Genomic DNA, 20,258 nt, shown 5'->3' with positions numbered 1-20,258 from the left:
TGCCTCCTTTTAAGCGTCGAGCTTCATTTCCAAGCTCTGTTTGGGTAGGTTAAGGAGTTACTGGTTCTCATCTGGGTTTGAAGTGATAGCGAGACAAGATGATTAGGCATGCGAGAAAGGCTTAGTCTAGTTGGACGCGACGAGCAAGACTTGATTCTAGAGGCGAACCTCTCTTTATTTGACTATCCCTCATTTGAGCAGCTCAATTCATTTACCTAAAATACTATCTACCCAGCAATACCCAGACCCACCACTGTTGAAACCCGTGTCACTTCTCTTACACTCGAGGCAGTCGGCTACGTCTGCGACCAAATTTCGAAGTGATCGGTGTGTATATCGGGGCTCTGAAGAGCGTCCATGCGTGCACAGTCAAGCGAGGACTCGATCGCGCCACGGGCTCATTGGACATCCAGTCTGTTCCCGTCGCCGACCCTCCTGATGTTTCGAAGATGAAGAAGCCAGCCACATCAAGAAAGACTCCGCTTGAAGAAAATTAGGTTTTGAGATTTGCACAAATGATTTCGAGCTAATGTTATTCATGCAATAGCTCTGAGGATGATAATGATGCGGCAGCTGCAGCTGAAGCTTTAGATACCCACCCTTCCTGCTGCGAGAATACTTGGAGTGTTAGCTGGGAGCAGATAAAGCCTCCGCCGGGGAAGATACATGGAATCATGGAAATGAGCTTTTCTCGTCATCGCGGCTTATTTGGTCTGGCATTACATTTTTGCTCATCCAGCAAGAGTTAATTGAGTCATGAGAATGGTGCTAGAATCTCTGGATAAGTTCAGAATATGTATTACATACGACTTTCATACTCATACGGGAACTGTGGGCTTCCCCGTCCGCGGAATCGAAGAATTTAGCCCGATGGGAGATACGTTACTTCATTATTAATACGAGATAAATTACTACCATTACGCTGGTTTCTTGTCTGTAAATTACGGGTAAAAAATGCTGACCAATTTGCGACTTGGCGGCTCTGAAACGTCATCACCACTCGAGCATTTCCATAAATCATCAAGTCCGATAAGGCATCATTAAAGCGCCTCGGCATGATTTCATCTTTACCGGTCTCTAATGGCATTCACCGCCGGGCAGGCTCATGCAATCGAGATTACTGAACGAGTTGGCTCCTCGATTTCACTATTATGCTCCTGCTCAGTCATTGCCACCTTCTTCTTCGCTAATCACGACCAAACGCCTGTCCAAAGACTCATCTTCTTTGCCACGTGGGGAAATATCTGGTCCAACATAGGCATGCTTATTGCCTTATCTGGGGTTTCACGAGGAGAGGACTCGGCGCTATGCCAGTTCCAAGCGTTCCTAATCCAATGGTCATTATCTCCATTCAATGCTTCATTAGTCTCGGCTTATTGTGAATTACTTACATAGGTTTCCACCTGCTGATGCATTTTGGTCACTCTGCATGGCATTCGACATATTTTTGACCTGCTTTCGAAGATATGATATGCAAATGCTACGAAGCCTTGAATGGAAGTACTTCCTCTTCAGCTATGGCACGCCCTTCGTTCCGGCATTTGTCTTCCTATTTATCGAAACCAGCACAATGGGGAAGGTATACGGATCAGCTTTCGTGAGCAAACTCAATGTCTGGGCATGCTTATGTGCACATGAGGCTGACTCGACTGCTAGATTTGGTGCTGGGTAAGTATTGATTGGCGCGTTCTCTATTTGGCTGTATATTATGTACCCATTTGGATTGCGAACATATTGACCATCGGGGTATATATCTGGACTGGCCGTCAAATTCTTCAAAGTCGGAAGGACCTTCAGAGAGTTGTGCTCGATGCAGAGTCGCCTGAACAGCATTTAGGCCGCAATTCTGGGTCTTCTATGCGTCGACTCATGCCAAGTCACGACGCTAGTAGTGATCTTACGCGCCAAAGTACTAGCTTATCAGGTGCGCAACCTAATTTTCTGTTGTTCGCGGACCCTGTGTTGCGATCAAGCTGGCTATACGGCAAAGCAGAGCCTCCTTTTTTAACTGACATCTTGTCATTCAAGGCACATTTCCTAGTTCACATGGAAGGAATCGTTCCTCCGTGTCAAGTGTGACTAATGCACAGGCCATCGTCTGGCCTTATGCAAAGCGTGCTTTACTTTTCTTCATCTCTATGCTCCTGATATGGGTAAGAAAGATTCAAAGCAGCCTCTGTATCAATATAATCGGCTCACCATATGGCTATCAGGCACCTTGCACGGCTAACCGATTCTACTCTTATGCTAACCCCGATCGTCCGTCGTTTGTATTGAGCTATTTACAATCCTTGCTCCTCCCACTACAAGGCTTTTGGAATTCTTGCATCTATATGTCTAGTTTCCATCTGCCGATCGGGCAGTTTTTTCACTGGAACAAGTCTTCAAGGAGGTATACAGTCTAAGAAATACATTTGAGCTTTCTTTTTTCTATTATATCTTAACATTCAATTTAAACTTCGATGAAAAGATCAGAAAGATGAATCAAGCTCTGGTGAATGGAGGTAGAAGACCAGGAAATTCCGACTCACCTACTTGGGAGGATCATCACCAAACCATTCCCACATGTCAGTCCATTCCTCATATTACACTTAAACAGAGTCTCTGAGTTCGAGATTTCTGGGTTCGCTGTAGCCGACTAGGTCCCGAAAAGCAGATCAGCAATGTTCGCAACTCAGCGATACAACCCAGGCGTCTGCGGTACGTTTGACTGGCCACGGACTGAGACATTGTCATTCATTATTCAGAAATTTGCCGCGTTTGTAATCCAGGTCCGATAACAGTAAACGCGTACCGGAATAATTACAATGGGTTTGAGCTTTTGTCGGTTGGACAAAGGATGTCACGCAGGTGACCGAGATGATAATCTCATTGGAGAAGGCCAGCCGTGACATATCTTCCGTTTCCAGTATCTACGTGTACAAATAATACGGATATTTGAGACAGCTGCACGTCCTATGTTGGTACCACCAGTAATACCATTTTCGCCACCCCACGGACTTGATTATTCAAGTACGGCGTCGAGATCATTGATATTATCAACACCCTATCTCTGATATTATCAACAACATATACCCTCATATGCATGAGATTTATATTTAAGCAACTTGACGCAGCCTCAATTTCCGTTGATTCCTTGCAACAATTCACTCTTCTTGTTCTGTATACCACACTCCGGGCTCACCCTCGACATTGTTAACAAGCCATTATACACCAATCATTGCTCCTCAACAACATCACTATGTATCTATGGTGGAGCAATATGAAACAACGGTTCTGGACTGGATGGCAGTCTCAAAGATATCTTATGGCCGCAAAAGATGGTCTCTGGGATGAATATAACTTTAACCCCGGGAGATACGCTGGCCAAGCATGCAATTAGCCTCGTTGCAGGCAAGAACCTAATACAAATGCTTCGAGGACGCCATATACTGCTGAGTCTGCAGTACTTGATGCTATGATAATCTTCGCACATTTGGCATCTCATTTGACGCGAAACTGGAAATATGATGGTGCTACTGTTTTTTTTTAATTTGGCAATGAAGCATAATTGAACTTCGGCCTGAGTTGAACTCCCTGAAATAATTAGTAATTAGGAGATAGTTTAGGTCAAATGTAGAAAATTCATTCTTTATTAATTAACTAAAACATTAATACTTTATTATGATGCTAAATCCCAATGATACAAAAATCTTGGTTACTTATGTGGAACGGGCTCTTGAAAGAATCCTACTGAGAGCTGAAGACTGCTTCTATCCAGCCAATCCACAAGCAAGTTTAAATATTTGTACGTATTTGATTGAGGCAGACAGCACACTTTCTTGATAAGCAAATCGTACGCGTTGACATTTGTAATATGTTGTAAAAAATTTTAAATCCCTTCTTTGAGCATAGGTCAGCGCAAGTTACAGGGAGCTCATTTGCTTGCTGTGGGAAGAGCATTCCAAACATATCCGCCAGGCTGCACAATAGTCATTACCGCCGGAACTAGGCATTAATTTCATATCCACCGCTTTGCTTTTTTACTATGGTGATTTGGATCTCCAACTGGATGGAGCTCATGCATGACCACACTCTCCCTCGCTGATAACTGCGCCTTCTGCAGCGGCTGTTGCTGCATCTGTGAGTTTCATGTCATTACCAGCATGGCGTTATGGTATTATTCACCTTGAGGATAAGCGCAGATGAGAGAAGGAAAGCGGCTAGATTAAGTAATTGAAATGAAAACTTTACCAAGCACAACCATATCGCATACCCATTATAGTCTGTATGAAAGTGTTCCTCTCACTGCAAGTCGTTCCCCGAGTGCAGATGTGAGCAAGTTGGGTTTTCAGTCACCAGCACCATTCGGCTTCTGAGCCACTACCACGCAGATCTCCACGCCTGGCTGGAGACCATCACAGAATAACTCTTGAAGTCGACCGGACCAGCTTTGAGTCATACAACTTGCGGCGTCCTCGTCAGCTGCTATCCCCGATCGCAAAAAGATTTGCGGCAACAAAGTGCGAAACAATCTGATTTGCCACTTTTGCAAAGTATTTTTCAGGTCCGGGAAATTAGTAATTGAGCTTGTATATCGCATAGTATTGACCAGGCCGGTGTTTTCGCATGCAAGGCGTACTTGCTCGGACGGGCGCGTACTCATCGTATGACGCTCCGCATAGCTGAATATGGGCTGTACCATATCCGCAAATTCCGGGTATTTCTTTGTATTTCCCTCAAGGAATGTATCGATATCAATCTCGGTCCATTGTAGGTATCCTTGGGGTCCTGCATGATTACGTCCTAGGTAAGCCAAGCTCTTGTCTGCGTTGAGCATCCATAAAATCCAGAATGGGTAGAACATGTGGTAAGCCATTAATTCTCACAATGGCTCTATAAGTTCCCAACAGCATCTGAAGCACTACGACGGTGAGACCCCGTAAAGTAAAAGAAATGCTTACTCAGCAGTTTCATCAAATTGGCGACGATCACTTCAAAGTCGGAGGCTTGGATAGCTCCAACAAGCAGTCTGACATGAACAAGATCGTATCTATTCAAATGCTGCGCAGGGAAAGGGCTGAGAGCATCCTGGATCGAATATTGTACCTCTTCTGTTGAAAAAGGGAACTGGGCATCGGATATATCGAAGCCATGATAGTACCGCGATTTGTTAACCGGGATGTCGCCGAGGGTGGTTTGGACCTCATTGAGCCAAATTCTGTAGAGAATTTAATTTGAGATTTTACCTGAACATGGATACATAGCACAACGCAATGATTGATTTTGTAACTTACCCTGTACCCGTAGCAATATCTGCAATATTCATTAACTGTGATTTGGGTATGCCTGGGGCTACAGGTCCCCCCAGCATTTGCATGATCAAGCCATGCTGCTCATTCAACCTGCGAGACGGATGGTCAGCTCGAAGCTCTATTGAAAGATACGGACAATTACCGATCAGACTCATTTTTGTCTCGGGGAAGAGGATATATCTCTTTTTGGATGTCCATGGCTCTCAGGCTCTCAGGCTGAAAATTCCGGCAGTTTAACTATCAAGACGTGCTGGCTGTTCAATGCATGATAAAACTAGGCACGGAATTACTGCCTTATATAGACTGGCGAGGGCGTTCAAAACTTAATTGGGTGTTGCAAACTGGAACTGAGTACGGGCCTATCATGACATACCCCGGATTGAGCTGTGGATACAGAAGGTGGAAAGTTTGCTAATGACACATTATTCAGCATTTGGCCAAAACTGTGGTCTAGAACTTTGGGTTACCAAATGCACATTTGTTTCTGTCGTGGCGCAAATCTTATCTTGATGTCATTACTAGCATCTAGACTTCGCTTTCAACCTTGTATTCAAAAAGAATTAAGCCTCAAGCCGTTTCCATCGCCTAAAGCATCTATATATCCTAACGTAATCTTGGATCTCAGATACCCACGATATGCTAACCGAGTCCTGTTGCGGACGTTCGGATCCATGCTTACCAATTCCGTATGAACTCAGATCGTGAATGTAATTGTATACCCGCGTGCTACATGATGTAATTGAGATCTAGAAGCGCACTGAACTTGAGCTGGGACCATTTGCCTTAAGCGGAAGCACGCAGAGTAATCCGTGTTCTAACCCACGTTCAGCTAGTTAGCTCGGCTTATTGCACGAGCACATTTTTATTAATCATAATTTTGGAGACTGACAGGTGGGTTTTCAAAGCCTTGTTACCTCAACAATAAAGCTCCGCTGAGTTATTTAAAGCTTTTTTTCTTAGTCTTCATCTACAATTGTCGAGAATAGAGACTGTATACAGCTCCAAGGAGGTGATCAACGGGCGTCTAATGAGTCCTTTCTCTAAGGGTTTTTTGATCGGTTCCATGAAATTTTGTTATAAGACTTTTTGACCGTACTTCTTCTGGCTTCCGGTATATTGTTCAAACACCTTTTCAAATCGGTCCGGGAAGAAAGACAAGTAGACAAGTCATGGCTACTTCTTTAAGAGCCTTTAGAATATTCCCCCGGCTGCAGATCGCAAAGCTTGGCACGCATTGCCCCACCGATAAGAGCCAAGCGATAAAGCCTTCTCCGCGGATCCGGCCTTGTTCGAACATGAGACCACCATCCAGCAACTCCAATATGCCCATTACAAACCTGGAATTCCCCTAGATTTCATCCAGACACCCATCTCAAGCCATGCCCCCTAAACATGTGGCCATCGTGACCTGCAGCACGCGCTCTCCACGCCTAAATCCCACAATTACGCAGTACGTCTATGACGTCCTCGCCCACGACCCAACGATCCCCACGAAAAAAGTCTCCGACGACACAGAAGACACAGACCCGCGGCACATAACACTCTCAATTCTGGACCTGGCCAAACAGAATCTTCCCTTGTACGACGAATCCGTCATCCCTGCAAGCCTGCCCGCTTCCGATCCGACGCCACATTACACAAGGGGACATACCAAGGCGTGGTCCGCTGTTGTGCAGCAGTACGACGGGTTCATATTCGTGACACCTCAATATAATTGGAGTATTCCGGCGAGTTTGAAGAATGCGATTGATTATCTTTTCTATGAGTGGAAGGGGAAGCCGGCGGGGATTGTTACATATGGGTCGCGTGGTGGTGGGAAAGCGGCGGACCATTTGAGAGGTATTTTGACGGGTTTGAGGATGAGGGTTGTTGGAACAGCACCGGGGCTTGTTGTTAGATATACTGGATTACCTGTTGGTGCACTATCTGAGGAGGATCAGAGGGTTGATCTTGACGAGAAGGATTTAGCAGGGTGGAAGGACGCTGGCGTGGAGGGGATGATGAGAAATTTAGGGATGGAGCTCGTTTGTGAATTGGATAAGGAGTGAGATTCAGTAGTCTTGGGATCTTGGACTGTATATGAAGGTATCAAATTATTTCTATTATATGGCGAGAGTTGTCCTATAGACTGCCTGTGAGGCGATAATTATGTGCAATATAAACTTTTTAATCAATCGGTCATCAAGATATCGTCACGGGTGATGCCGCTGCGGTCGCACATTGCGCGGAAGATACCGTCTGTCTTGTCCCAGAGGACGATCGGGGAGTCCATCTCGGCGATCTGGCCTTGGTCCATGACACAGATTCGGTCGTAGTGGATGATCGTGCGCAGGCGATGGGCAATGCAGAGCAGTGTCTTGCCTTGGAAGCCTTGGGCCATGGTGCGCTGAATCTTCTGGTCGGTTTCGAAATCAACGGAGGAAGTAGCCTCGTCGCAGACAATGATACGTGCGTCACGAACGAGAGCACGAGCAAGGGCCATGAGTTGACGCTGGCCCAGAGAGAAGTTGAGACCCTCTTCGTCGACGGGGGACTCCAAGGTCAGGCGGTTGTGGGGCTTTGCCAGGCTGTCGGTGGCTGGGGTGGTGGTGCCGGATCCAGGAATGCTGGGGAGACCTTCTGTGTCGGGGCCCATAGTGTCCTCCCCGATCAAGTAGGCCCTGCGCAGAGCAGACCACAGTTCCAAATCGGAATGCTCATTGAAGGGGTCCAGGTTCGTGCGAATGGTGCCTTTGAAGAGAGCTGGATCTTGAGGGATAATCGCAAGACGCGATCGAAGATCTTGAAGACCGACTGTGGAGATGTTCAGGTCGTCGATGTGGATGCTGCCTCCAGATAGCTCGGTCAGGCGGAACAGAGCAGACATGATACTCGACTTGCCGGCACCGGTGCGCCCGACAATACCAATTCGCTCACCGCCCTGGACATCCATGCTGAGGCCCTTGAGCACGAGCGGTAGACCATCACGGTATCGCATCTGCGCGTCCTGGAAGACAATTCTGCCCTTCTCGGGCCAACTGGAGGAGACCTCAACGCCCTGCAAGGGAGCCTCTTCCTCCAGCTCAGTTCCATAGTAATGGACACGCTCAGTTGCGTTCATATCATTCTCCACTTCGGCAAATTGCCGGACGGTGAACTGCAACATCTGAGCGATTGATAGGATATAAGACAGAACCAAGCCAGAGATACTGGGGGAAACATTGAACCGAGAGGTCACAACCAGCACACCAGTAACAAACACAAGACATGTGGCAACTGCATCAAGTCGCACACTCAGCCAGCGCTGGTTAGAAAAGGTGAGGAAGTATGCGCCATTCATCACGTCGATCGCGTTGCGAATGCTGGTGCGGAACTGATTCTCGACACCGTAGGCACGAATGCAGGCGGTACCGGTGATGGCTTCGCTGAATTTGGCGTATACCATGGATCGAAGAACTGCTTCGTGGCGCTTCATCTCGCGGGCAGAGGCTCGATAGTAGTTGGCGGCGAGCAGGAACAAGACCATCAATGGGACAAGGGCGATGACGAACTGTAAAATGGTTAGTATGCGCTGTGGGGCTGCAAATCATCGTGGAATACTCACATAGTAAAAGAAGACGATGATCAAGACCATAACGGAGATAATCATAGTCATTGTCAACGCGTACATCCGCATAGCATCCGAGATCTCATTATCCATGACCTGAATATCCTTGGAGAAGCGATTGGTGATGCGACCAAGGGGTGTGGTGTCGAAGAACGACATCGGAGCGCGAAGGACACGTCTCATCGCACGCTGAAGCATGGTCTTACTGGCATTTGTTCCGCAGGTGGTCATATATGTTGAGAACAGGAACATCATCAGGACAACCAAACCGCCGAGTCCGGCATAGATGCCAATATACTGGCCAGTAGACAGCGAGGGATACTTGTCGGATGTCCAGTAGGATAGCCACAAGCTAGTCCAGATGTTGACGACATTCGCAAGTGCGAGGAGGATAAAGACCATGAGCGCGTTGAAGTAGCTGCCAGATGCCTGTATATAAGCTTTCCAGATACCCCATCCCACGGAGGCGGTTGCCTTTTCTTCCTGTTGCATCAAACCGCCAGCTGGTTTGCCGGGTGCAGCTTTTTTGGGGCCTGCCTCCTTCTCCTTGAGCTTCTCATCCACTTCTTCGCCATCCTCAGTCTCCTCCTCGGCGTCATCCTGTCCTGATGTAGCCATGAGCCGCTGGAAGATTTCATTATCGCGCATCAGGTTATCAAACGTGTCAACCGCATGGATCTTTCCTTGGTCCATTACCACAACGCGATCGCATCGGCTGAGCACGTGAAGTTGATGTGTTGCCAGAATTCTGCAGCGATCCTTGAGAAGACCACAGATGGCCTTATCCATAATGTGACGGCCGACATGGGCATCCACTGCAGACAACGGGTCGTCCATCAGAACCATTTCGGCGTTGAAGTAGATAGCACGAGCTATATTCAGACGCTGCTTCTGTCCTCCAGACACAGTGATACCGCGCTCACCGATCTCGGTTTGATCACCATTGGGGAGGATTTCAAAGTCAGGAACCAGAGCGCAAGCATCAATGACTTCATTGTACCATTTCTCGTCATAATCCTTTCCAAACAGAACGTTGTTGCGGACAGAGGCATTCTGAATCCAGGCGTATTGAGGACAGAATGATCGAGAAGTGCTCATTCGGACCTTGCCATCAGTGACTCGCATGTCACCTGCAAGTGCAGAAAGAAGAGAGCTTTTGCCGCAGCCGACTGTGCCAATCACAGCCAATAACTCATTTCTTCCCACTTCGAGGGTCAAGTCTTTCAGCTTAAATGGTTCCGTGGGCACTTCCTTCTCGGCCTCCTCCTTTTCCTTTAAAGCGGCGGCGGCGGCATCGGCTTTCTTCCCGGGCTTTTCGGCATCTTTGTCGGTCGGTAATCGTTCCCACGTAAAGGAAGCATGTTCGATTTCAATGGCGGTTTCCATTTCCTCGTCATGCTCGATGTCTTCCCGCTGTTCCTCGGCGAACAGGAATTCTTGAATTCGTTGAAGGGCGGTTGAGGCATCGGTGACCTGTCCGATGACCAGCGGGAGCATGTTCAGCGGCATACGCAGAGAGTTGAACAGAGCGAGAGACGAGAAAATCGGTGCAGGGTTGAGGTCGTGCTTCGAAAGGGCGTAGGTGATGAAAGATAGCATGGAGGCGAAAATGGGGATGGACATGGAGACACAAAGAATGCCGTTTCGGACAGCGAGCAGAGTCTGAATGGAGCGGATTTCTCGTGAGCGAATCTCCTTAAGGCGCCCCAAGAAGGCGCTTTCCCAGCCAAAGTACTTGACGAATCGTACAGCTTGCAGAATTTCTTGGGTCAAAGAGACTCGCTGGTCCGTGATTTTGTTGATGTTTCTTCGTCGCTTGACCAGGAATCGAACGGCATAAGTCAAGAACGGTACGCCGATAACGAGCAAAGCGTAGCCCGCGAGACAGCTGTAGCCAATGTTGACCAACAGCAGAATCAAGGTCACGATGATGGTGATAGGCGCCGTCCAAATCATGTGGAACATGCCGCAAGCCAAATTGATACGGTCAACGTCGATACTCATCAGAGCAACGATTCTTCCATTGTTCCAGCCGCGACCGTCGCCTGCCACGCCAGCAGGAGATGGTTGCTCCTTCTTGCCCTTCCCTTTCCCGTCGGACTTGATGAGTTCTTCCTTGGTCGCTTCCAAGGCCTTGATCTCCTCCGATGTAGCCTGCCCACCTGCTTTCGCCCGACCAGAGAGCTTCATCGCCTTGTTGAAAATCTGTGAGATGAGTACCGCACGAATCTGCCCACCGACCATCTGTCCACGATACAGGAACTGATTCGTGCATAAACTCTGTAGGGCCTGCATGGAGCTGATTCCGATGACGAAGCCCATTCCGCGTCCAATGTTGGGAGCGCCTTGCCCATCGTGCTGGGCCTCCCAAGCCTCGGTGGCAAAGGCAATCAAGTAACGAGTCAGATAAGGCGCAAAAACCAACAACAACGAACTGAAAAACTGGCAGATTCCACCCAGAATGATCTCAAATTTAAATGTGTCGTACAGCGCCCAAAGAAGGGGGCGTTTACTGCCGCGCGCTGTCCGACGCTCCAACGCAGCGTCCAAACGCTCCGATAGGACATCGACGGTTCGATTGGGATTCACGGTCCAAATATCTTGAAGATCAAGCGGACGCAAGTAGCCCACCTGCATATTTCGTTAGTATTCAGATTGATTGTAAATGCCGAAATCGCGGAATGGCTTAGCGATGGAACTTACCCTCATTAAAGGTGACATCCATTGGAACGACACTATACTAAAGAAAGATGCGCCATACTCTCTCGACGGTGTCCTTTCTTCGGGGACCGGTGGTGGTGTTGCCCATCGCAGCGGGTTCAACTTGCCATTCCATTTCTTCTTATCCGGTGGTTGCAGCGCATTATCCGGGGCCTTGGCTTCAGTCGAATCTCCCGATGCCGATCGATCGCTCGAGGCCGCTTGGACCTTTTCATTGTCCGCGACCACGACCTGTGTCAGTGGTTCGGCAGGCACCGACATGACTCAACCGAACAGTGTCAGAGTCTGTTAAGGGAGGAAGGAAAAAAAAAGAGAAAGACGGGAGGCGTATGGAATTAAGAGGTTAGGTCCAGAAATAGGTGGGGCCGAACAAGTGTTCTGAAAACGGGGTTCAACGCGATGCCAATCCAACTTCATATTTAAGACATATCGGAACAAGCTGAGTCACTCGGGGCTTTACGCGGAATTCCGATGGTAAAATCAAGAGAGAAAAGGATCGCAGGGGCCGGGCGTCTTAAAACCTGAGCTGTCAGGGACCTTTGGGTGGGCGGATACTACCCCCGACGTTCCCACCATTTCGAAGCTAAGCTTCGCAAATAACCCGGAATCCGAGTTCTGCTCAGCCAAAAAAAAGGCGGTCATTGGAGGTTACTACTAGAGGTGCTCGCTCCCACTCGCTTTCGCGTTCGCTTAGCGTAGAGTCTAACCACGGACGTCGATCGGCAATCGGGATTGGCAACCCCCGTCGTGCCGGTGTATTATTAATGGATAAAGCGAATATGCCGAAGTGGGGAGATGTTGTCTCGGCCTTCGTTGTATTCCTTTATAGGACAATTTATCGCCTTATCTCCGCTCATAAATCTCAGGTGTGTGCATTTGCCACGGCTTATCTGTAGGGGCGGTCGCAGCCGCGTCATGATAAACTGAACTACCTTGTCGTCTTTTTTTCAGTCGTGATTTGCATACTCGGCTAGGACAACTCCCTGCAATGAAGGGGCAGAGCAAACATATGGCGAGACTCCAGGTATTTTGAGGCTCTTCGGGTGGGCAAGATGTGGGGGATTATGTCATCTCAATTACATGGGGGAGCGTCCAATGGAATCCCAACTTGAGATACAGGTAGAGACAGGGATACAGGCCTCGGTACCTCCCCAAAGATAGCCCCGGTGACTTGGCCCGAATTTGAGATAAGCAATCTTGCTGGAGACACAAGCGGTGTGCTATACCGAAACTTTTAGCCGGATCAGGCGCTCATAGCTTCGTGTCACGGTGAAAAGGCTGGGGTTGAAGCTCACATACCCCTCTCCCAGCTACCTTGAAATGAGACAGCTGCCGAGCAGGCCGCAAAACAAATGCGGCGACTCGATTCGTAGCAGATGGGATGCTTTAATGGATGTGAAAGAGTTTCATAGACGATGTACGCCGAGAACGTACAGCATCAATGTGGGCTGTGTCTCTAGAACCGCCAATGGGCGCCCGTCCAAGCCATGCAGCTTCAATTTTTACAGGACTTAGGCAAATAATTTCAAGTAGGTTTGAGATACCACCTTCCATTGTTTAAAATCGTCTCCGGGCTTCATATACCTGATCTCCAGATTCTCAACAGCTAACTCCAGTCATCCATCCTTATTCACAAGGTCAGCCTGTGTGACTTGATTCCGTTTCCTTCAAACCCACTCTCTATGTAAGCAAATGATGAGGTGTCTAAGCCCCGTGGTCCTCAGGCCTGTGTTCGCGAGCGCCATTAGTACAGTTCTGAAATTTCAAGAATCAGTACGTACTCTTTCTCGGTAGGCTCCTCGATGAGATCCTTGATTTGCACCTCGACGCGATCCTCGGTAGAATCCTTGGCGATTTCCTCAGTATTCTCGGCGCCCTTCTTCTTGCGGGGCGCACGAGGGCGGGGAGTAGGGGTGCCAGCACTGTGATATGAGTACAAGCTTGCCCACTTCGTCAGTCGGTACTTACGCTTTCCTGATGCCTGACTTCTTGACTTTGAACTCATCAGTACGACGAGGAGAGTCCGTGATGTGCTCGTTGAATTCAAGAGGACGGGCGTCGGGGTCGAAGCCTTTCTTGAGAGCTGCGTTGTAGAGTCCGTTGATGGTGCTGATGGGCGATCCGACGAGCTGCTGGATACTCTTCGCAGGAGTTCCAATTGCCCGAAGGCACAGGATGACGGCCCGAGTACCTGGCTCGATAGCTGGAGACATGGTTCAAGAAGTTCGATGTAAAAGGAAAATGGAGGTCAGTAAAGAGGATTGGCAAAGGACGGAAGATGAGAACCTCTAGATGAGGGAGTAAAAGGATCTCCCTGGAAGTCAGTCGCGTCACTTCACGTCTCGCTACCTGCTGCCTTCGACTTATACAGCTACGCGTTCACTTTGATTTGAGTGACTACCTAAAACTGTTGTGATGCTTCCTTTTATTCTGAAGTTCGCTTACGGAGACTCATGATCTCAAGGAAACTCATGGTCTTCTTGTCCATGGCACAGTCAACAAAGTGTACCAGCTTTCTCTTTAGATACTACATGCAGATATCTAAGACGCCAGATGGCTGTCACAGTTTAATCCCTAGCAAAGAGATTAGGGCCCGGTCTACGTTCTCAAGATTCACAAAATATCCGCAATTTCCGATATGTAGGTAGTAATATCCGTTCGATTGTCATTTTCTTGCAAATGCTTCATAAGATCCGTCTCCCCTTGCTCTCCGTATGAATCATGCTTGCAACCCGGCCGCTTCTCCGTGTCGAGCTCCGTTCACGCACCCACAATCACCGGTGTAAGGTTTGCCTATTCGGAGTCATGCTCAGGCCTGCGTGTGTCAAGAATTAGCTCAGTTTTCTTGTGCCAGTAATCAAGACACACTTAGGCTCAACAGGATTCTGCTGCTTCTTGGGGGAGGCCTCGTCGGCACTGGTCCCCTCAACGAGGTGAGAGTCGGAGATCTCAATAGGTCGCTTTTCAGGATCGAAGCCCTGGCGAACTGCTCTGGCACAAATTCGCTTGATGGTGCTTTTGCTCAGCCCAGTGAGCTCGATGATTTCGGCCTGGGAGCTACCATTGGCTTTCAGTGCAAGGACAATGATTCGGGCCTTGATGTCAACGGCATTGCGAGCCATGACGACGGATGAGCATGTAGATAGGCAAGTAAGAATGTATTTGCTTGAGGAGTGAATTATTCGAATGTTGGAAAGAAATTGGGAAGGAGGGAGAGACAGAGCGTGAGTGATATAGATGAGGGTGGGAGCGAATACTCCATTGCAACTCCGTCCGGCGATCTATTAGAACTGGCAGCACTTGAGTGCCCAAGTGGCTTTAGGTGCTGTGGCTCAAGTGTCAATCTTAGCAGATATAATATCATTATTTAACCTCGCAGAGAATTATACTGTTTTACTGTCTTACAATGTGAGAACGAGCCGCTTTCGCTTTTCAGGTTCACCGAACTTTCGTGATTCCAGCTAACTGCCTCTTAAAGTTCGAGCTGCCACATATGCACCTTCATTTTTGTAACCTGCCCCTCCCCGATCTTGGTGAAAGTTGTTTCTTTCCGTTTGACTGTATCCCTTTGGATTTGAACTCGTCAGATCAAATTGTGGTAGAGACCTGTCTAGGCATCGCTGCCCTCGAATCTGAGATTCCGTAGCATGTCAGTAATTTAAACCCTTTTTCTCATCAACGATGAGAACTAACTTTTCCTCGGTGGTTTCCTCCGCTTCTTTAGTCAAACGCTTCTTCGGCGGGGGGGTCTTTCGTTTCTTAGGGGTATTAGGAGTGCTTCCACCCCCGAAAAAGGAATCGAGGGCCCCTAAAGGTCGCTTTTCCGGGTCATAGCCTTTCTTGACGGCACGTAGATAGAGCATACTGACCGCACTGGGAGTCATGCCGATGATCTCAGCAATCTCGGTGTTACCTTTGCCTGCCATCTTGAGGCCAAGGATCACGCCTCGAGTGGTGTTATCCATGGGAGGAGCCATATCGTCAAATGAAAAGATTGACAAGTAAAGAGGGAGATGTTTCGTTGAAATGAAGTGTAAAATTTTGGAATGTTGACGTGGATGAAGGAGAGGAAATGGAGTAGACCTCGAAGTTTGGTGTGAACTTCGAAAGTGAAGAGGAAAAGTTGGAGGGGACCTTGAAGTTTGTAGGTATTAGGTAGCCAGAGAGCGCTTACCTTGGTGTAGTGACGCCACCTTGGTTCATGGGGAGGTTTTCACTTTTGAAATTGTCTTCTTGCATCAATACTCACGGTTATTTACAAGCAGCCCGCCCCTCCAGGCCTCTGACCTACAGGATTTACTGAAAGTGATGTATTGTGTAACAACTCCAAAGCCCTACAATAGTTAGAACCTACGAGCCACGTAAGCGCACTAGTCAGAGTTTGAAAGATTCACATAGATTCCATTGCAGCTAACAACTGCTTATGCGGCTGTCCCTTCTCCAATGGCAGTTGATCCCTTTTGAGGTTATTCCTGGTGCGTCTTCGCCCCTTAATTTCCAAATCCCCGGAGGAGAAACCTCTAGGCATCGCTGCTCTCCACCCTATACCCATTACGTCAATCTCAAGGGAACGGATTCTCAAGTTTTCCAGTAGAACTCACTCTTCTTCATACGGCTCATCATGCGGCTCTACCTTCTTCTTCTTCTTAGCAGGGCTGGGTGCTTTCTTGTTGTTACTCTCGTCTTCAACAAAAAGGGCAATATCAATCTCAAAGGGTCGCTTATCAGGATCGAAGCCGTTCTTAAGTGCTCTTTTAAAAATTTTGTTGAGAGTCCACCTTGATACCCCAGTAAGTGCACATATCTCGGGATTGCTCTTCCCAGTCACCTTCATGCCGAGGAGGAAGGCTTGCGTAAGATGATCATATCTTGGGCCTGTCATGATAATACGTAGGCACGTAGCTTAGAATTTTCAGTAGAATTCTGAATGGGTATTGAAATGTTTGATTGAGCTGGGTTGTGGTTGGAAAGAGAATTTGGAAGTGGACTTTGCCCAGGTGCCTTTTATACCCGAGGTTCCTTTTGTGGCAGCTCGCCAGAAATGCACTTCTTGTCACAGACCTACTAGGCTTGGGAAGGTACACGATGTCAAACTTTATACATCCTTTAGGATTCCAAGTAGGCTTCCACATAGTTAGATACTCCTCACCTTGTAGGCGTTTTCTGTAGTTGATCAGGCCGACCAGCGTAGCAATGTACGCGCTGAGAGTTTCTAAAGGAGGAAATACGAGACACTCTGGCAAAGCTTTTCAGATTTGAATAGAATGTTCGACATGCCAGCTAATAGTTTCATATCCCAGCGTCGCCTTAAGCAAAGACGGTTCTCACGATCAGGTCTCCGTATCACGTTCGCTCTCCATGACCTCATGTTCACCCTCCATATCCTCACGTTCTCAACTCCATCCCGCTCCCTATGCTCTTTTCCGCATTGGAAAGATTCTCGGATCGTCTAAACGACCGCGCTGTCCTCGTTGCTGCAACGCAAAAGTTAGTTCAATAGTGCATCTTTTTCTGGAACCAAAGTGAGACTCACATGTCATCAGCAAGCTCCTCCTTCTGTTCCTCCTCTTCCTCGTATTCCTCCTCGGCGACAACATTCTTGTTCTTAGCAGCCACCTTCCTCACAGCGGTCTTCTTCTCGGGCGATCTCTTCCTCTCGCCGCGAACCTGACTGGCAAAGTAAGCATCCTTTATCTCCAGAGGACGCTTGTCTGCATCGAATCCCTTGTTCACAGCGAAATCACAAATGCCACGCACCGAACGCTTGGGCAGGCCGGTCAGATCGGCGATCTCGGAATAGTTCTTGCCTGAAACTTTAAGAGCCATGACGAAGGCACGAGTGGAAGCTTCGACCTGCATTTTGACGATTGGAGGCTCGGGTTTGACAGATAATAACGGAAGTAATAATGGAAGGATTGGAGATGAGGGGCGGAGAATGAGAATGGTTAAAGTTGTGCATCGAGGGCGCTTCATTTGCGCTAACTTTAGGCAAGCGAGGTGAACGAGTTAGGTGAAATGAGCAAACGGATTGAGCAACATCGATCTCGATCAGATGACAATGGGCGAACTCGCTGGCTCTGTAGTGATGCTACCTAAGTAGTATGTACCCTCCACAGCTTAGACTAAACAAGTATCCCAAAAGAGCGTTTTCATGAGTTGAACTCTCTGTAGTATAGTTATTGAGGACTGATTGAAAAGAGAGTCCAGTAAGCATAGCTGTAAGGTGTGCAGACACGTTAGCCATCGGGTGGCCTATGATGAAAGATCTAGGGACCGGCGTGTTGTTGGACGGGTCATAATATGGGTAAGAGTTGGATAGGTAAAATGAGAAAGATGGGAGGACAGGGGAAGAGAAGATAGAGTGGGCCTTGAGGCTCATGGTACTTCTTTACACCTTCTGTATAGATCAAATCCATCAGAGTGAGAGCTGGGCCTTCCAGAGAACATTCATTCCTTTTATGACCATTAATGACAGTCTTCGACAGGGACGTCTCATCACCTCCGAGTTCCAGCCCCTGGAATGACTGAAGGTAAGAACTACGTGATATGGCTATTTTGACGTGAAAACTCAGCTAGAAGGACATTGATTTTGAGGTAGGGTACAAAGAATTGTTTTTGTATTCGCCAATCCAATGGCATAGAAGTGTACCGTCTAAGGGTTGCAGCCATGGCATACAATTTTGGAATCCATTGCATCGTCACGTCATGGGATGGGACGTGCCATCCAGTGAGCTTTTTCGATAAAGCTGCTGTGCATCTGGGGTATATTTCAGGGTAAAGCGGATCGCCAACTCTGCGTTCTCGGCCTCTCTAGTGCTCTCCACCGATCTTGCCCTTCAAGGTAGGAAGCTCGGTCACAGCCTCGTTGATGATCTTCAAGGCCTGTGCGATCTCCTCTTCGGTAATGACCAACGGCGGGGCCAGACGGATGATGTTCTCGTGAGTGGGCTTGGCCAGCAAACCCTTCTCCTTCATCAGCATGCAAAGGTCCCAGGCGGAGCGGCCGTTCGTCTTGGACTCGTCAATGACAATAGCGTTCAGCAGACCCTTGCCGCGAACTGTCTGGATCAGTGGGCTCTTCAGATCCTCCAGTCCCTGGCGGAAGAGATGGCCAAGAGTCTCAGCGCGCTCGACCATGTTCTCCTCCTGGACGACCTCCAAAGCACGGATGGCAACAGCGCAGCCGAGAGGGTTGCCGCCATAGGTGGAACCATGGGTGCCAGGCTCGACGGTGAGCATGACGTCCTTGCGGCCAAGAACACACGAGACGGGGTACATACCACCCGAGATGGCCTTGCCCAGCAGGACCATATCGGGCTTGATGCCGCTCCACTCGTGGCAGAGGAGCTTGCCAGTGCGGGCAATACCAGTCTGGATCTCGTCACAGATCAGGAGGACATTGTGCTTATCGCAAAGAGCGCGAGCCTCCTGCAGATAGTCCACATCCGGGACAACGATACCAGCCTCACCCTGGATGGGCTCGACCAGGAAAGCAGCGAGGTTGGGGCCGGCGGCCTCAAAGGCCTCACGTAGGGCAGCCTTATCGTTGTAGGCGATGGGCTTTTCAGTGCCGGGGATAACGCTACCGATACCGGGCAGGTAAGGTCCGTAGTTTTCACGGGACTCGGGGTCGGATGACATAGAGATGGCGGCGAACTAATGCAAGGGGCACCACAATCAGCCACCGTCCCAACAGCGCCAAGATCTCACAAGGATAACCAGGGATAGAGGGGAACACTTACAGTACGGCCGTGGAAGTTATTCTCCGCAGACAAGACGATCGCCTTGTTCTCGGGGATACCCTTGATCTTGTAACCCCACTTACGGGCAATCTTGATACCAGTCTCGACAGCCTCCGCGCCCGTGTTCATGGGCATGACCATGTCGAAGCCAAAGTAGCTGGTAACGAACTGGGCGAAGCGGGGGAAGACGTCATTGTAGAACGCGCGAGAGCTCAGGGTTACACGCGAGGCTTGCTCAACCAGAGCCGCAACCAACTTGGGGTGGCAGTGACCCTGGTTCACGGCGGAGTAAGCAGAGAGGAAATCAAGGTAGTGGCGGCCCTCGGGATCCCAGACGGAGGTGCCCTTAGCGCGAGCAAAGACCACGGGCAGGGGGTGGTAGTTGTGAGCCGCATACTCATGCTCTGCGTGAATGGCCTCCTCAGTTGAGGCAGCGTGATAACGGGCGTGGGAGCCGTTGGTCCCGTTAGTCCCGTTGGTAGCCATGGTGAAGATGAAGAGTGTCGGTGGATAAGAGTGGATTTGCGGGGAAGAATTGGAGAAGGTATGGAAAATGGTAAGTAGCTGTGAGGGGACAACTTGGAGAAGTCCAGACTTTGAAGCAACAAGAAGGGAAGAAGGGATGAATGGAAGAAACAAAAAGAAGAAGAAGAAGGGAGACCTCCGAAAATATGTAGGCTCTGAACGTGGGCACAGAGTGGCGTATAGATCCGCCGCTATTCCTCTAAGTGCAAGTGGTTTTCTCCTAAGTGCAGGTTGTCGCGAGTCCGCGATACCCTCCTCATCCACTGTTCCCTATAAGCAGGATTACACGAACTTCCCCCCCCCTCTTGCGCGGTCTATCCTGTCTCACAGATCCAGAAGATCCAGAAGATCCAGAAGATCCAAATATTATTTGTCGGACTTCCAATCAGT

The 20,258-nt window shown here is 48.8% G+C and overlaps 9 protein-coding genes across 9 annotated transcripts; 1 reads left to right on the top strand and 8 right to left on the bottom strand.

Annotated features, from left to right (window-relative positions):
* Window positions 1–4,330: 4,330 nt before the first annotated feature.
* N7443_006053 (class I SAM-dependent methyltransferase) lies at window positions 4,331–5,308 on the bottom strand (the record flags this gene model as incomplete). The annotated part of the gene is made up of 4 exons (XM_056886109.1): window positions 4,331–4,387; window positions 4,622–4,770; window positions 4,944–5,200; window positions 5,277–5,308. The coding sequence occupies 4 exons, from the start codon at window positions 5,306–5,308 to the stop codon at window positions 4,331–4,333; spliced, it is 495 nt and encodes a 164-aa protein (XP_056741557.1).
* A 1,365-nt stretch (window positions 5,309–6,673) lies between these two features.
* Window positions 6,674–7,342, top strand: N7443_006052 (NADPH-dependent FMN reductase; the record flags this gene model as incomplete). The annotated part of the gene is made up of 1 exon (XM_056886108.1): window positions 6,674–7,342. One exon carries the CDS (start codon window positions 6,674–6,676, stop codon window positions 7,340–7,342), a length of 669 nt encoding a protein of 222 aa, XP_056741556.1.
* Window positions 7,343–7,464: 122 nt separating this feature from the next.
* N7443_006051 (ATP-binding cassette transporter YOR1) lies at window positions 7,465–11,862 on the bottom strand (the record flags this gene model as incomplete). The annotated part of the gene is made up of 3 exons (XM_056886107.1): window positions 7,465–8,823; window positions 8,878–11,511; window positions 11,584–11,862. The coding sequence occupies 3 exons, from the start codon at window positions 11,860–11,862 to the stop codon at window positions 7,465–7,467; spliced, it is 4,272 nt and encodes a 1,423-aa protein (XP_056741555.1).
* A 1,443-nt stretch (window positions 11,863–13,305) lies between these two features.
* N7443_006050 (uncharacterized protein) lies at window positions 13,306–13,814 on the bottom strand (the record flags this gene model as incomplete). Its single annotated transcript, XM_056886106.1, has 3 exons — window positions 13,306–13,327; window positions 13,383–13,523; window positions 13,588–13,814. 3 exons carry the CDS (start codon window positions 13,812–13,814, stop codon window positions 13,306–13,308), a joined length of 390 nt encoding a protein of 129 aa, XP_056741554.1.
* A 580-nt stretch (window positions 13,815–14,394) lies between these two features.
* Window positions 14,395–14,723, bottom strand: N7443_006049 (uncharacterized protein; the record flags this gene model as incomplete). The annotated part of the gene is made up of 2 exons (XM_056886105.1): window positions 14,395–14,416; window positions 14,470–14,723. 2 exons carry the CDS (start codon window positions 14,721–14,723, stop codon window positions 14,395–14,397), a joined length of 276 nt encoding a protein of 91 aa, XP_056741553.1.
* Window positions 14,724–15,211: 488 nt separating this feature from the next.
* N7443_006048 (uncharacterized protein) lies at window positions 15,212–15,578 on the bottom strand (the record flags this gene model as incomplete). Its single annotated transcript, XM_056886104.1, has 2 exons — window positions 15,212–15,233; window positions 15,295–15,578. 2 exons carry the CDS (start codon window positions 15,576–15,578, stop codon window positions 15,212–15,214), a joined length of 306 nt encoding a protein of 101 aa, XP_056741552.1.
* Window positions 15,579–16,121: 543 nt separating this feature from the next.
* On the bottom strand, window positions 16,122–16,483 carry N7443_006047 (helix-turn-helix domain-containing protein; the record flags this gene model as incomplete). The annotated part of the gene is made up of 2 exons (XM_056886103.1): window positions 16,122–16,143; window positions 16,203–16,483. 2 exons carry the CDS (start codon window positions 16,481–16,483, stop codon window positions 16,122–16,124), a joined length of 303 nt encoding a protein of 100 aa, XP_056741551.1.
* A 647-nt stretch (window positions 16,484–17,130) lies between these two features.
* N7443_006046 (uncharacterized protein) lies at window positions 17,131–17,460 on the bottom strand (the record flags this gene model as incomplete). Its single annotated transcript, XM_056886102.1, has 1 exon — window positions 17,131–17,460. The coding sequence occupies one exon, from the start codon at window positions 17,458–17,460 to the stop codon at window positions 17,131–17,133; it is 330 nt and encodes a 109-aa protein (XP_056741550.1).
* Window positions 17,461–18,411: 951 nt separating this feature from the next.
* Window positions 18,412–19,829, bottom strand: car2 (ornithine-oxo-acid transaminase; the record flags this gene model as incomplete). Its single annotated transcript, XM_056886101.1, has 2 exons — window positions 18,412–19,257; window positions 19,344–19,829. 2 exons carry the CDS (start codon window positions 19,827–19,829, stop codon window positions 18,412–18,414), a joined length of 1,332 nt encoding a protein of 443 aa, XP_056741549.1.
* Window positions 19,830–20,258: the final 429 nt, after the last annotated feature.

This window comes from Penicillium atrosanguineum (assembly GCF_028827265.1).
Source record: "Penicillium atrosanguineum strain IBT 20685 chromosome Unknown utg000004l_segment0_segment0, whole genome shotgun sequence".
NCBI classification, from domain to species: Eukaryota; Fungi; Ascomycota; class Eurotiomycetes; order Eurotiales; family Aspergillaceae; genus Penicillium; species Penicillium atrosanguineum.
This window is presented reverse-complemented; position numbering and strand designations above follow the sequence as displayed.